Genomic DNA, 15,493 nt, shown 5'->3' on the forward strand with positions numbered 1-15,493 from the left:
TAATGTCTTTGGGTAACACTTGGAGTGCAATAAGCGTTTGGGAGCTCTAAGACTATTTTGAAGCTGTTGTATATGGGATCTTAAAGGGGTAGTTCACTTTGTGAATAACAAGCGATAGAATTGTATTTTAAAGGGATGGTTCACTCTAAAATCAAAACTTGTCAGATGTTTTTAGACGTCAAACGTAGTCTAAGATCAAGGTGATATGTCTCAAGCCATTTGTTGTGTAGATCGGGCTATTTGATAAGGTGATAAATCCATGTCTAAAGCCATTTGTTGTGTAGATCGGGCTATTTGATAAGGTGATAAGTCCATGTCTAAAGCCATTTGTTGTGTAGATCTGGCTATTTGCCTCAAACTAATGGGAAAGATGTGCACAATCTAATTTAAGGTATATACAGATGTACTATCTTAATTTGACCAGTTTCTTGCAGCAGGAAAATAATTCTGCATCAACAGGAAATGTGCATTTTTATGTGGATTATAATGAATGGTCATTTTTGTAGTGGTTGATACTTTTTTCATTAGGGCAAATCAAGTCTGAAATTTTAAAGTAGAAATTACTAACTTTAGAAGCCTTTATAAACCTTGAATACACTACAAGTTTTCATTTCCTACTGCACTGGAAAATTCTCTGCAACAAAATATTGATCAAATTAAGGTAGCAATATTCAAAGCGACTAACTGCATACTTTGTGTATGGGCGGGACGAACCCACTACTTTACACACAGCTGAGCTACAGAGGACCACATCTATAGCTGGATCTACCCAACCAACATTACACCACTTTTGTGGTCTGTAAACTTCTGACAAACATCAATTTTGGAGTGAACTATCACTTTAATTTAAAGTAATTTACAGAACGATTTAGGTCAATGTAGATTTTATCATACATTTGTATCAATTAACACACAGAATCTTTGTAGACTTTATTCTACATTTTCATCGTTACTCACAAATAGATTTTGACTACAAATGTAGATCAAAGATATAGCTGTTGATGACAAATGTAGATAATAGCTTTTGATATGACTTTGATATGACTTTTAACATGGTTAGTTAGCTCCCCTTGATGACTAAACTCTATCAACATGGAAAGAATGGACACAGGCCTGAGTCACTAGACCAGAGCATTGCATGCTAATCATAATCAAAACAACATGGCTGTTCTTTCATTCAAACCACAACCTGCTTGTTGTTCCTTTTCACTTTGTAGATTTACACTAGCATCTGTTGTGGTGGGCTCTGTGCTAATTCCCTCCCAAAATCTTGTCTGGAGTCGGAGTCGGTGTCCGCGAGCTTGGCAAATGCCTCGGCTCGAGTCTTGCTTTGCCAGCACAATCAGGATGTTTAGATAAGGTTTAAGCCCAGGTTCAAAATGTGCGGTTTTAAATGGAATGTTTAGTTATTGGGAGATGTTTAGATTACCTGAAGTTACGCTTGGCTTTCACCTTGTGAAAATATGTTTTTTAATGTGTTTTGTAATACCCAACCTTTTTGTCCCTTGCAGCCCACCATAGCAGACATTTTGAACGTTGGATGGTTAGCATCAGCAGCAGCCTGGTGAGACCCAACTCTTGGTTCTTTAACACTGTTCCCAGTGCAGATGTAAAGATACACAGATTCTACAGGTCCCAGAGCAGTTGTAATCACACTTTGTTTACACTAGCTCGCCTTCTGTCCTGATTTCATTAGCTGTGTGTCTTACGTTATGTCCAATAAAATTATTCAGGATTAACTTTGTTTACAGGGAGGCTAATGCATTGTCATATTTTTCCACATGAAGGCTTTTTGATTATGAAATTTAAGCCAATAAACTCACCATCTGAATTAAAATCTGTAAGAAATGTGGGTTGTGATGGTATGTGAGTATTTATTCTGTCACGGACAGAAGATTTGTTGAATGTTCTGTCAAGAGGTACCCATTAATCATTTGTGTACTTTGATTCCCTAGGTCGATACTACAACAGTTGTTGGTTAGCATAACGTTCCCTAGTTTCCTGCACGCAGGTAAGATTCCCAACTCTTCTGAGACATTTTTTAAAATTAGGTTTTTAAGTATGATCTGATTAAAAATTACGTTGTAATAAAATGCCCTTTTCTATTTAGCATGACGGGCCCTTAATAAAAAGTATTGGCGTTGTTGTTATGAAAGTAATTATGGTATTCTCAGAGCATGGCAAGTTATTCATCAAGCAATGATGAGCTATGCCAGGAATATTAATTGAGAAATAATAATGTTTAAATGTAGATGGATTTATGTATGTTTTGGCTACCAGGGCAACTGAACAGTAATTTGTCTTCTCAGACCTTGAGAATGTACAGAGTGTGTTCTATGGACATAACCCATGACAATGTGTGTTTGTGTGTTTGCATGTGTGGTGTGTGCATGTGTTCTATTTGTGTGTGTGTGCTGTGTGTTCCACAGCGGACACCGATGACGATATACCTGACATGTCCAAGGAGAGCTGTATCACGGAGCAGACTCAATACTTCTATGACAACGACGAAAAGTCCTTCAGAGGAACGCTAGACTGTGAAAACTGCTCCAGGTGAGAGCTGTCAGTCACTGCAACCTACTTTACACATTCCAGGGTCATTTGTAGTAGGGAGAAAATATTTTGAAATTTGTAGGCACTACCTAAACTTGTCCAATAACAACATAGAATTCCATTTTCCATTGCAAAATGTTTTGATATGGCGTACCCAGCTGAACATAACCTTGGTAAAATCTCATCAACAATGTTCCCTCTAGGCTGCGCACGAGATTGAACTTCACTCAACATTCTAGTTTTCCCTTTTAGTTAACACTATCAATGTTTCCCTCTGTGAGAATTGTGATCAAATCAACGCAATATTAGCCACTTTCAATGTAACATACTGAAACAAAACTAACTATGCAAGAGATTTTCTTGTAGGAAGTGCGCATTGGAGTAGGATTCTATTGCATTGACAGGCACGACTCAGGCCCATACTCCACACTCTATTCTATGGTGCGGCATAACTAATCAGAGCTGCAGTAGGCCTATGTGCAAATAGACCATTGCCATATATGGATCTGTGCCATTCACTTTCAACTGGACTGTATTTACAGCATGAGTGGTCGCGAATAGATGCGCTTGTTTTGAGAACAAAGCGAGAGCTGCATGTAGCCACGTTTGCACAGTTGTTCATATTCCTACAAGAGCACAAAACGTTTGCATTTCTAGCCATTTTTGAAAAGCAAGTCAGGTAAAGAGCTTTTTATTTTCTTAAAGGGGCAGTGTTGTATTTTGAGAAGGTCTTGAATAAGCTAAGAAGCCAATAGGCAGAGGGTAGCATAATTTGTCTGATTCTCTGTAATAATGGTATGGGAATCAAACAACACATTTTCAGTCACCTCCTTGTTTGAAGGACAAGTGGATAAACAGGTTAATGTCAAGTCCTGCATGTTTTTTTCCAAAGGTCTCATGGAATGTAGGCCTACATTGAACACCACACATTGGCTGCTACTGTAGGCTGAATCATAGAACAGCTATTTCAATGTTAAAATGTTATGGGATGCATTTTCTCCATTGTTTTTGATGGTAGGCCACTCTGATAGGCCTACATTATTATCAAATAGCCACAGGAGCCTACTTGGCCACTGTTATAACTGTAACTTAAAGCGGGTACAGCCTCAGTGTTCACAGTAAACACGCACCAGAAGTTGCACAGAAAGTTTGCGCTGAGCAGACCTGAAATTTGCTCAGTGCCGAAATAAATTTGAGGGATCATTGCTCATCACACTTATTATATATGAACCCACCAAGAGCCAAGTACAACTCTACCTCAATAGAAGGAATTATTATATGTGGCTCAGAGGGGAAAGGCTGAGGCACTGGCTTATTGCTATCAGACCTGCTCTAAACCAGCTGTGCAGATTCAAGACAGTGGAATGTGCTTGACCCACATTACCTCTGACAGTTCAGTTCCAATAACAGGGCATAGGATCCTATCTAAAGATGTTGCTGCCATACAATTGGTTTTAATGACTGTGGATACATCTGAAATGGCAATGTGGTAGTGCACTACTTTTGGCCAGGCTGGAAGGCACAATGGGTTGAATGTTGGATGCAAAGAATATTGGGAATCGGAGTCCCTCAATTGAAAACAAGCACCTTCATTCCCTCCTCCCCACCATATAACTAAGTCACTGAGACTACAAACAACCTCTTCACACAGGTTGTGTGCGATTTCATTAAAAAGTGCTCTTGTTATATAGTCTTGGTGTGCTCTGCTAGTGCTGCTAGTGCTGCTAGTGCATTGCACTCAACCAAATAAAACCGGCAACTCAAATGACAAAATGGAGTCCCCTGGGCCGAGGAGGTAGTAAACTCCATATGCCTTAAAGGTGAGGTAGAGTCACCATGCTGCAAGGCAGACCACCATCTTGGCGGTGCGTTTGCTGTTTTAAGGCCCCCTCGTGCTGTCTAATGGGGTGCCTGCCGCACTGTGTTGCTGTGCATTAGCTTTGCACACGTCGCCATTTAACGACCACCATAAAGAAGGTCAATTTTTTTCTAAATTCAAAACTGCCGGCGCGTGTTTCCGCTATGGTCTGCTATGGTCTGAGGCCGGTGTAATTTAGGACTAGAGCTTGGACCATACAGTGGGGAGAACAAGTATTTGATACACTGCCGATTTTGCAGGTTTTCCTACTTACAAAGCATGTAGAGGTCTGTAATTTTTATCATAGGTACACCTCAACTGTGAGAGACGGACTCTAAAACAAAAATCCTGAAAATCACATTGTATGATTTTTAAGTAATTAATTTGCATTTTATTGCATGACATAAGTATTTGATACATCAGAAAAGCATAACTTAATATTTGGTACAGAAACCTTTGTTTGCAATTACAGAGATCATACGTTTCCTGTAGGTCTTGACCAGGTTTGCACACACTTCAGCAGGGATTTTGGCCCACTCCTCCATGCAGACCTTCTCCAGATCCTTCAGGTTTCGGGGCTGTCGCTGGGCAATACAGACTTTCAGCTCCCTCCAAAGATGTTCCATTGGGTTCAGGTCTGGAGACTGGCTAGGCCACTCCAGGACCTTGAGATGCTTCTTACGGAGCCACTCCTTAGTTGCCCTGGCTGTGTGTTTTGGGTCGTTGTCATGCTGGAAGACCCAGCCACGACCCATCTTAAATGCTCTTACTGAGGGAAGGAGGTTGTTGGCCAAGATCTCGCGATACATGGCCCCATCCTTCCTCCCCTGAATACGGTGCAGTCGTCCTGTCCCCTTTGCAGAAAAGCATCCCCAAAGAATGATGTTTCCACCTCCATGCTTCACGGTTGGGATGGTGTTGTTGGGGTTGTACTCATCCTTCTTCTTCCTCCAAACACGGCGAGTGGAGTTTAGACCAAAAAGCTCTATTTTTGTCTCATCAGACCGCATGACCTTCTCCCATTCCTCCTCTGGATCATCCAGATGGTCATTGGCAAACTTCAGACGGGCCTGGACATGCACTGGCATGAGCAGGGGGACCTTGCGTGCGCTGCAGGATTTTAATCCATGACGGCGTAGTGTGTTACCAATGGTTTTCTTTGAGACTGTGATCCCAGCTCTCTTCAGGTCATTGACCAGGTCCTGCCGTGTAGTTCTGGGCTGATCCCTCACCTTCCTCATGATCATTGATGCCCCATGAGGTGAGATCTTGTATGGAGCCCCAGACCGAGGGTGATTGACCGTCATCTTGAACTTCTTCCATTTTCTAATAATTGCGCCAACAGTTGTTGCCTTCTCACCAAGCTGCTTGCCTATTGTCCTGTAGCCCATCCTAGCCTTGTGCAGGTCTACAATGTTATCCCTGATGTCCTTACACAGCTCTCTGGTCTTGGCCATTGTGGAGAGGTTGGAGTCTGTTTGATTGTGTGTGTGGACAGGTGTCTTTTATACAGGTAACGAGTTTAAACAGGTGCAGTTAATACAGGTAATGAGTGGAGAACAGGAGGGCTTCTTAAAGAAAAACTAACAGGTCTGTGAGAGACAGAATTCTTACTGGTTGGTAGGTGATCAAATACTTATGTCGTGCAATAAAATGCAAATTAATTACTTAAAAATCATACAATGTGATTTTTGTTTTAGATTCCGTCTCTCACAGCTGAACTGTACTTATGATAGAAATTACAGACCTCTACATGCTTTGTAAGTAGGAAAACCTGCAAAATCAAATACTTGTTCTCCCCACTGTATATGCATGGTCCTCTGTAGCTCAATTGGTAGAGCATGGCGCTTGTAACGCCTGGGTAGTGGGTTCGATCCCTGGGACCACCCATATACGTAAAAATGTATGCGCACATGACTGTAAGTCGCTTTGGATAAAAGCGTCTGCTAAATGGCATATTATTATTATTATTATAAGCAGACAGTGTTGCCTGCACACCGACCCTTCAAGGTTGGATGTAGCTCATGTTTGGTAGGTAGACTCAACTCATTCAGACACTTATGTTTTCCTTGGAGCATAAGGGTATTTCACTTGAAATATGAAATATAATTAGATTCCGGGAATCTTCCAACCGGGATTTCTGGAAAACATGTAAACATTAGGGAAAGTTTCAGGAATTTTGCAACCCTAGTATTGTAGTTCCCAGTCTTTCCCAATCCCAGACTGTCTCACAGCGTCTCCTCTGTGTCTCATCTCTGTCTCGATCCAGGATGTTCCATGCTGAGAAGCTGTGGAAGACCAACCTGGTGTTCGTCATCGCCGACGCCAAGCTCACCTGCATGTCATGTGACCCCAAGCCCTTAATACAGGCCGAGCAGCCTTGTATCCTTTAAACATATGGTCAATAGAGCACTAAAGTTTAGTATTCCTCTGTGGCTAAGTGAAGATTTGGGCATTTGGACGCAATAGACCTGTACTGACTGTCTCCTCTCTCTCTCTCTCTCTCTCTCTCTCTCTCCGTCTCCGTCTCCGTCTCCGTCTCCGTCTCCGTCTCCGTCTCCGTCTCTCTCTCTCTCTCTCTCTCTCTCTCTCTCTCTCTCTCTCTCTCTCTCTCTCTCTCTCTCTCTCTCTCTCTCTCTCTCTCTCTCTCTCTCTCTCTCTCTCTCTTTCTCTCTCTCCCTCTCTCTGTGGCAGATGAACCAAACTCAGACCTGTATTGAATGTCTCTTCTCTCTCTCTGTGGCAGATGATAGCGAAGGCTAATCCACTCTGAAAGGCTTACGAACAAATCCATCATATCCCATCCAAAACACCAGGGCAGTGGCCAATTATGGAAGGAGCCTAATGAAAATTCACATCAATTAAAAATGGCAGCCAAAAGGGTTTCAGAAGAGGCTTTTTGATTTGCTTCCAAAATAACGTGTTTTTTCTTTCTGAAAGCATCTGTTCCGATTGTTCATTCACATTTAGATGAATGTTATGGCTTGATATTTAATTTGATATGGTAATTTACTAGTTGCTTTCATCCACTTCTATCCAAAGTGGCTCTTATTGATATTGATTTGGTATGTGTGGCCACCATGTGGGAAACCTACAGCCATAGAGATACAATCTAATAGTGTTCTGTTTAATTCTGTGCCCACAATATCTGGTGATGCAAGAACTACACTGAACAAAAATATAAACGCAACATGCAACAATTTAAAAGATTTTACTGAGTTACAGTTCATATAAGGAAATCAGTCAATTGAATTTAATTCATTAGACCCTAATCTATGGATTTTACATGACTGGGAATACAGATATGCATCTCTTGGTCACAGATACCTTTTTTTTTTTTAAGTATCAGAAAACCAGTCAGTATCTGGTGTGACCACCATTTGCCTCATGCAGCGCGACACATTTCCTTCGCATAGAGTTGATCAGTCTGTTGATTGTGGCTTGTGGAATGTTGTCCCACTCCTCTTCAATGGCTGTGTGAAGTTGCTGGATATTGGCGGGAACTGGAACACACTGTCGTACACGTCGATCCAGAGCATCCCAAACATGCTCAATGGGTGACATGTCTGGTGAGTATGCAGGCCATGGAAGAACTGGGACATTTTCAGCTTCCAGGAATTGTTTACAGATCCTTGTGACATGGGGCCGTGCATTATCATGCTGAAACATGAGGTGATGGTGGAGGATGAACGGCACGACAATGGGCCTCAGGATATTGTCACGGTATCTGTCTGCATTCAAATGGCCATCGATAAAATGCAGTTGTGCTCGTTGTCTGAAGCTTATGCCTGCCCATACCATAACCCCACCATTGGGGCAATCTGTGGCCTTTTATTGTCCCCAGCACAAGGTGCACCTGTATAATGATCATGCTGTTTAATCAGCTTCTTGATATGCCACACCTGTCAGGTGGAGAGATTATCTTGGCAGAAGGGAAATGCTTACTTACAGGAATGTAAATGAATTTGTGCACAACAGTTGAGAGAAATAAGCTTTTTGTGTGAACAGAGAATTTCTGGGATCTTTTATTTCAGCTCATGAAACATGGGACCAACACTTTACATGTTGCGTTTCGATTTTTGTTCAGTATTTATTCTAACCAACTGAGCTACCAGAACCAATGGTTTATTTCCTGAACGGGTTGATGTAGCTGAGGGACCAGACCCATGTGAAATGGCTGAGAAACCCAGGTTCCGGAAAGGTCCAGATGCCTGTTTCGACAACAACGAGAGGGTAAGTCACCGTCATTATTTTGTCATCCTCTGTGTTTAAAAATGGCAAACGTCAAATGTAACGTCACAAACGCAAACTAACAATACACTAATATGTTTTCACAATGCATGTGCTTTTCTCTTTGTGCATAATTTTCTCTTGTTAATGTTTCATCTTTTACTCAAAATGGCTGCCTCTTTCTCTACTCCTGTCTTTGGGTTACTATATGTGCAGAGATTTCCCACACAAATACAACTATTGGCTGATATTGACATATTGCACTGTATGGTTCAAGAGTAAGCAAATATGTAGTGTTAACGACAAATTATTTGTGTGTGAAATCTCTGCGCTTGAATGCTTTGATTTGTTTTTTCGGACTAGTCTTATCCCAGTGGCAAAACCTTTTGGTTTCTCAAAGTTTTCATGATGGTGTTAACTTCTTATGCTTGCACGCTTTCTCTTTCTCCTACACACACACACACACACACACACACTCACACACACCTTTCTCCTATTTAGATGCTTCTCTCTGTTTCTATCTCTTCACGTTTCCACAAAGTGTTCTGTTTTCTCCGTTCTTTGCACATGGACTTTCTAACTGCTAACTGTGGAATGTTTGCTGCATGACTTTCTCTTTCTCTCTGTTTCTTTCCTGCTCTTTGATTGGCTGTTGATGGTTAGGATGAGCACATGTGCCGGACGAGCGCAGGCTCTCCATTGGCCTCCTCTCTGCTCATGTTACTGCTGCCACTGTTCATGTGCTGTCTCGGGTCAGTCCCATCAAGCACGCTCTCTCTCTTTTTTTCTCTCTCTCTATCTCTTTCTCTCTTTTTATCTCTTTCTCAATCTGTCTCTTTTTTACTCTCTTTCTATATCTATCTCTCTCTCTTTAAATCTCTCTCCCTATCTCTTTCTCTCTGTATCATACTTTGTATTTCTGTCCATCTCTCTTTATCTGGTTCTTGTGTTTGTCTACTGACATGTGTTTACTAATCTAGATGCTAGCTAACGCAGCCCCTTGTTTCCTAATTTCTCTGTAACAGATTATTATTTATTTTATGATGTAGCAAATTATATATGCCTGAAAATATTATTTGTTAATGCGTTCCACTCAATAGAGCTGTACAGATTATCAGACATCAGATTATCAGACATGGATTATTCCATACTCAGATTACAATTATTCCATAGATACTCCATTCTCTATTCAGTGTGAATATGCAGTCTAGTACCATTATACCTTGCTATATTCAGTCATCACACATAGCTTTATGAATACGTAAGACATGTAAGACATACTGGGCTGCTGTACCCCTATTCAACCCATTACCTTTTAGTCAGCAGGGTCAGAAGGTCATCAACTTGGTTGTGTCTGTCACTAATTTGTCCCCCTGCCACCTTCCTCCTCCCCACTTGTTGCCGTGGTCACAGGAGGAGGACTTTGACTGTGGTGGGGCGTCCGCTCTGAGCCCTTCCCTGCTGGCCATGGTGGCGCTGCAGCTGGCCCTGCTCTGGCTCCTGGCCAGCTCGACGCACCACGCTGTCCCCTCGTGACCTCTGAAGACCCCGGTTGCCCCCCTGGCAACCAGCATGCAACGCCGCCTCAAAACGCTGAACTGAATCCGAAACCACATCCTGACAGATTTTCTTTTGTGATATTTGCGTTTTTCAAGGGTTTCGTTACATTTCTTCACCCGGGGGTGGGAGAAAGTGAGGAAAGCTAACGTCGGCGGGACGTTAAAAAAATGATTCTAAGCGAGAACTTTCATCCCTGACCCCTGACTTTTCCCCTCCAGCCATCTGAGCTTAGGGGAATCGAGTTGATTAAGTGGTGAACTTTGACCTTTGTTTGGCTCGACGATGACAACCCTGCGAATGCTACAGGTTGGACTGCCTTACAGTGCCAGGTGGAAAGTGGAAGGACTGCCTCTTCTTTTTGGGTTCCTTTTAGGTTCAGTTTGGCTTTTTGTGATGTGCCCTTCTAAAAGAGAACCCCATAGATTTATATTCAACACTGCCAGAAACAGTGCTGCCCTTCGCAACCGTCCCAATTATTTATTTATTTAAACGCGTTTTGCAGTGGATTGTTACTCAGTATTGAAATGTTTGTTTGTTTTGTTCAAGTTGCAGTAAGAGACACACAAATGTTCAATAGGAAGTCAGAAATCAGACCGTTTTTTATTTTACATTGGGGTGCTGTTGGCATTATTCTGTTTGTTTCAACCCCCATTTAAAAGTAGCAACACATTTACACTCACACTGCTGTCCTCTTGTATAGATGTGGTGTACGACGATCATATTCATTCACAGACATGTGGTCACATGTTTACCTCCACTTTTACCTCCACTTACTAACCCCAGTTTGAAATTATAGATCCCTATCTGTTTGCGGTCAACCACTTCTCCCTCAAGCCTGACCACATATGGTCAATGTCAGTATCTGGTCCCTCTGAACTAACCATCATTGCCAAAGTGCCCTCTAGTGCGCTCATTGGTCTAATCTCTAGTGCCATGTTGATTCTTAGTCAGACAACCCCTTTAGCTCTATTTATTTGACTGTGTGGCTACTGACCTGAAGAAAACTTGATGTGTTTGGTATTTATTTGAATATTTAAGTTTGTTTTAGTTTTTTGTTAGGATGAAGAGTATAGCTGCATGCTACTGTGTTATGTTGGCTTTATTGCCATTATTTTTTGATTGATTTCAATGCAATGGATATAAAATTAAGAGAAACAATCGGAGGGATGTAGGAAATGTAGACTTTGGTACATGACAGTATACTTGTGCTTGCCAATGTGTCACTTCTTGATTTCAGTATCGTTGAATACGTGACTTGCAACTAGAATCTGTCTTTCACAATGTTTTGCCCGCTATTGAAGATAACTATTCCCCAAATCAAAAACAATTGCACCTTGTTGCAAAGTGAATTTCCCCCTTAAAATGGAAATCGCTTCAAGACCTAGTGAGAATTTGTATCAATACAATCCAATCTAAATTCATTCATATCAGTGGGGATATCAGTCCTGTTGTTTTTTCTTAGTTTTTGTGTGCATTGTGGTTCTAGTACTTTAATAACTTTACGAATTAGAGATTTTGACACGTAGTTAAGATCTGTTGTGTCTCATCATCAAGACAGATTGACATACTGTCTTTCTGAGTGTACTATACTATGTTATACACCTGCTAACTCATTCCTCCACAAGAACAGCTGCCAAAATACTTAAGAAATAACAGAAATGTGCCTCATTTTATTCAGGACCAAATCTGGACCCATCAATCATCCTCGCCAAATTATTATGCTGTGGAATAACTTTGAGTGAAAGGAACGTAAGGTTACGTTTTTTTATTCAACATTTTAGAAAACAGGTTTTATTATCATGTCAGAATATCAACAATTCCTCTCTAAATTGATTGTATTTGTCGTATTTATGAACATGGTTCAAAAGAGGGACATGGTAGATATGCTGTGCTTTAAAAAATAAATACGTTTTTTGGGGGGAGATGAAATTCAGCTAGTTCGACTGGGGTGTGATCAGATATAGTCGTTTAATGTTACTGATCTGTTATAGAGCAAATATGGGGGAGTTCCTGGCACTGAATTTACCTCTTAAAAGCTAACAAAGATCATTTCAGACAATGATTCAGATAACAATCGACAATCATAGTTTCCGAAAACTCACTTAAGACTAATACTAGTAATACGTAATTGAATGAATTGCTGTAAAGGAAGATGCAAACTGCCACCAAAACAGTGACTTTAAAGGAGCCCTGGGGTAATGTCAGAAACATTCACGCATCGTTTCCATTGAAAACAGAGGCATATGGACTCAGGAAATCACACAGTTAATTCAATGTAGAATTAGGAAACCACATGATTACGCTGTGTGGTCTCTAGTGCCATTGTAATACTTCTCTCCCTCCCTCCCCCCTCATTATCATTGCGTAAGTTATCATTACAAAAGCGTTCTTACGTCACCCAGAATAAAATCCATCTGGGCTTTTTCCATTTCTCTGAAACACAGAAGGGGAAGGGGACTTGTGTTATGATCCCAGTCTTAAGCTAGGATTATTTGCCCATATGTTATGAGGTGAAACTAGAGCACCATCACCAACGGCAGACTTCTGTCATGTCCGAAACTATACGAGTGGTCTGAGGTGCCGTTTAGGGTCCCGTATTGGTTGTTTCAATGTTCTGTGGTGAAACTAACTTAACATACTGGTATTTAAGATCCTCAATATCAACGAACACTCAAGAATATCAAGTGCCATAGGACTGTCTTTCTCTGTTTACAGGGAAACCTATTACTAACGTTTATGCAATGTTTAAGATTGAATAAATGCAAATCTCCTATCTATTTTCCCTGTGCTGCATGATAATGCCATGATATCAGTGGTAGGCAATGAGATAAATTATCCTCTGTGTGTTCCTGCTTTATTGTGTAACGTTGGGATGGGAAGCATTATACTTGTCGGGTGTTTGTTCATGATATGATAACGATACAGCTTCTACTGCCTTTTTCTTGAGGAGACAGCATTTGGTACCACCCTGGTCTGAGTGAGCTCAGTAGAGGAACCCCTGTTGGCTGGTGTGGTGTTTAATATGCAGTGCACACTCGTTTGATTGGTTAAAGCCATGTGTCAATCGGTCATCTTCTTTGAGCCAATTGGATGTTACACTAGCTGGGCATCGTGTTGTCACTGGTTCGAATACCCGAGCCGACAGGGTGAAAAATCTGTCAATTTGCCCTTGAGCAAGGCACCTAACCCAATTTGCTCCAGGGGGGCCATACTACTATGGCTGACCCTGTAAAACAACTAATTTCACTGCACCTATCTGGTGTATGTGACAATGCATATTTTTTTCCTCTCATCACAGGTTGTCACATTTAATACCAGACTTTTGGGAAATGGTGTTGGGTTATTCCATGCCACTCGAAGTGCTAAAATCAGATGCTGTCACCTCAGGAATAACATATTAGCAAAGTGATTGGAAGTGTTTTTCGGTGCTGTGGTGCTCTCTGTGTGGATTGTGTGGGTTATGCTTTTTCTGGACTCTTTTCTCAAGAACGCTCAGTGTGTGTTTTAAGGGGAGTGTCCCATGCCTGCCGCACTATGTCAGACTATTGGTGGGACTGCCCCTCAATCTTTCTCTGCCAGCGTTTTCATGGCAGACCATTGGTGGACCTGTCGACCAATCTCCCCTTGCCAGCCGCCCTTTTGGCAGGCTATTGGTGGGCCTCCCCGTCAATCTCCCTTGATTGTGCTTCTAAGATGTTACACTTTTGTGGAACTTGATTCACCCGAATCAGTCATGTATACATTTGTACAATACTGTTATTATTCTCGGCCGAAAGAAAGAAAATAATAATGTTTATAATCCTGGAAAATGTTTATTCATGTGCAAATACAGTATATTCAGAATAAAACTTTCTAATTATTATCTGTTGCATGGTGTCCTCTTGCAGTTCTGGGCCCTTTCCTCCCCAATCCAGATTGAATTACTGTTATTGTCATGTTGCCAAAACACATTTCCAACTTTTCCCCACGAAGTGTGTGTGAGAAACTGAAAGAAGCTGCAGTCTGCTATCCCAGTGTCCCCCAGTGACTCCCACCGGCCAATCAGCTATGAGAATTGAAGCCGGGCCAACAACAACATCCAGGAAGTGAAAGTGAAGAGTATCTATATATCTCTGAGGTTATGACATTGAATTTGTTTAGCAGACACATTTAGGAAGAATGGAGAGCTCCAGCTTTTTCAGGTACAGTTTCATCCCCCCTTCTCCGACAGTATGTTTATCGAATGTAAATTGACTTAGTCGGTAGCAGAGGTCCTTCTTGGACTTGAACCTGAAACCAGCTGCTGTCAAGTCCACATCCTTTGCCACATACTCCCTCACAGCTCCCCAAAGACGGACTACATGCTCTTTTTACTCTTTATGATCGACGTTAAAATTGTCCCTTATGCTGTATGATATACTGCAGGCCCCATGAAGGAACACTTAAGTCTCTCTGGTGCTAAGGGACATTTTAATGAGTCCAATTACAATGCCTTTAGTATTTATGATTAATAAAGCAGTCTTTATTATTGGTAGCACAGCTGTGGAAATGACTAAGCGGAGAGCAATAATATGAAATTACATATTTTACAGACCCCGAGCAGGAAATTGACCATAACAATTACGACCAAAGCGCTCAGTCGTTCCCTTATTATCTCTTTGTAAGAAGTCATAATAATATCATAAACTATAAAGATAAACGATAAACATTGTATAGAGTCTGTAGTAGGGCGTAGTGAAGGTCAAACTCGGCAGTGAAATGCCATAGCTTTCAGCAGCAAATGGTAGAGCTGAGTAGAGTCCCATAACGTTAGTTGGCAAACGTTCATTGGACATATCACTTCACATTTTGACTGACCTTTTGACACGTGATACATCCAATCCCTTGACCTATATTTCAAACTAGACTGCATGCTCAGTCTGCAGTCTCTACTCTTTCACTGGAATATGTTTTAGTAAATAGATGCTTTTTTACCTAAATTTACCTAAATCATCCAGTTATAATGCATTACAATACATTGTAGGACTTGTCATGAGCATGTACAGTGAGGGAAAAAAGTATTTGATCCCCTGCTGATTTTGTACGTTTGCCCACTGACAAGACATGATCAGTCTATAATTTTAATGGTAGGTTTATTTGAACAGTGAGAGACAGAATAACAAAAAAGAAATCCAGAAAAACGCATGTGAAAAATGTTATAAATTGATTTGCATTTTTGAAGAAACTTAATATGCTTCTCTGCATCTCTACTAAAATCTGGGTAAAATAATGAAAGGAATGTGAGTCTTATTTAGTACAGTTAGTTATTGCTTG

The 15,493-nt window shown here is 41.1% G+C and overlaps 1 protein-coding gene across 2 annotated transcripts in view; it reads left to right on the forward strand.

Annotated features, from left to right (window-relative positions):
• The window catches only part of LOC121549722 (voltage-dependent calcium channel subunit alpha-2/delta-1), a 208,016-nt gene extending 194,621 nt beyond the window's left edge, over positions 1 to 13,395 (forward strand). For both annotated transcript variants that reach the window (XM_041861571.2, XM_041861577.2), the window contains 6 exons: positions 1,512 to 1,564; positions 1,956 to 2,011; positions 2,430 to 2,553; positions 6,681 to 6,793; positions 8,562 to 8,644; positions 10,055 to 13,395. In XM_041861571.2, the coding sequence (XP_041717505.1) occupies positions 1,512 to 1,564; positions 1,956 to 2,011; positions 2,430 to 2,553; positions 6,681 to 6,793; positions 8,562 to 8,644; positions 10,055 to 10,177 (552 nt within the window). In that variant the 3' untranslated portion in view covers positions 10,178 to 13,395. The remainder of the gene's footprint in view (positions 1 to 1,511; positions 1,565 to 1,955; positions 2,012 to 2,429; positions 2,554 to 6,680; positions 6,794 to 8,561; positions 8,645 to 10,054) is intronic.
• Positions 13,396 to 15,493: the final 2,098 nt, after the last annotated feature.

Source organism: Coregonus clupeaformis, unplaced genomic scaffold (genome assembly GCF_020615455.1).
Source record: "Coregonus clupeaformis isolate EN_2021a unplaced genomic scaffold, ASM2061545v1 scaf0097, whole genome shotgun sequence".
In the NCBI taxonomy this organism is placed as follows: domain Eukaryota; kingdom Metazoa; phylum Chordata; class Actinopteri; order Salmoniformes; family Salmonidae; genus Coregonus; species Coregonus clupeaformis.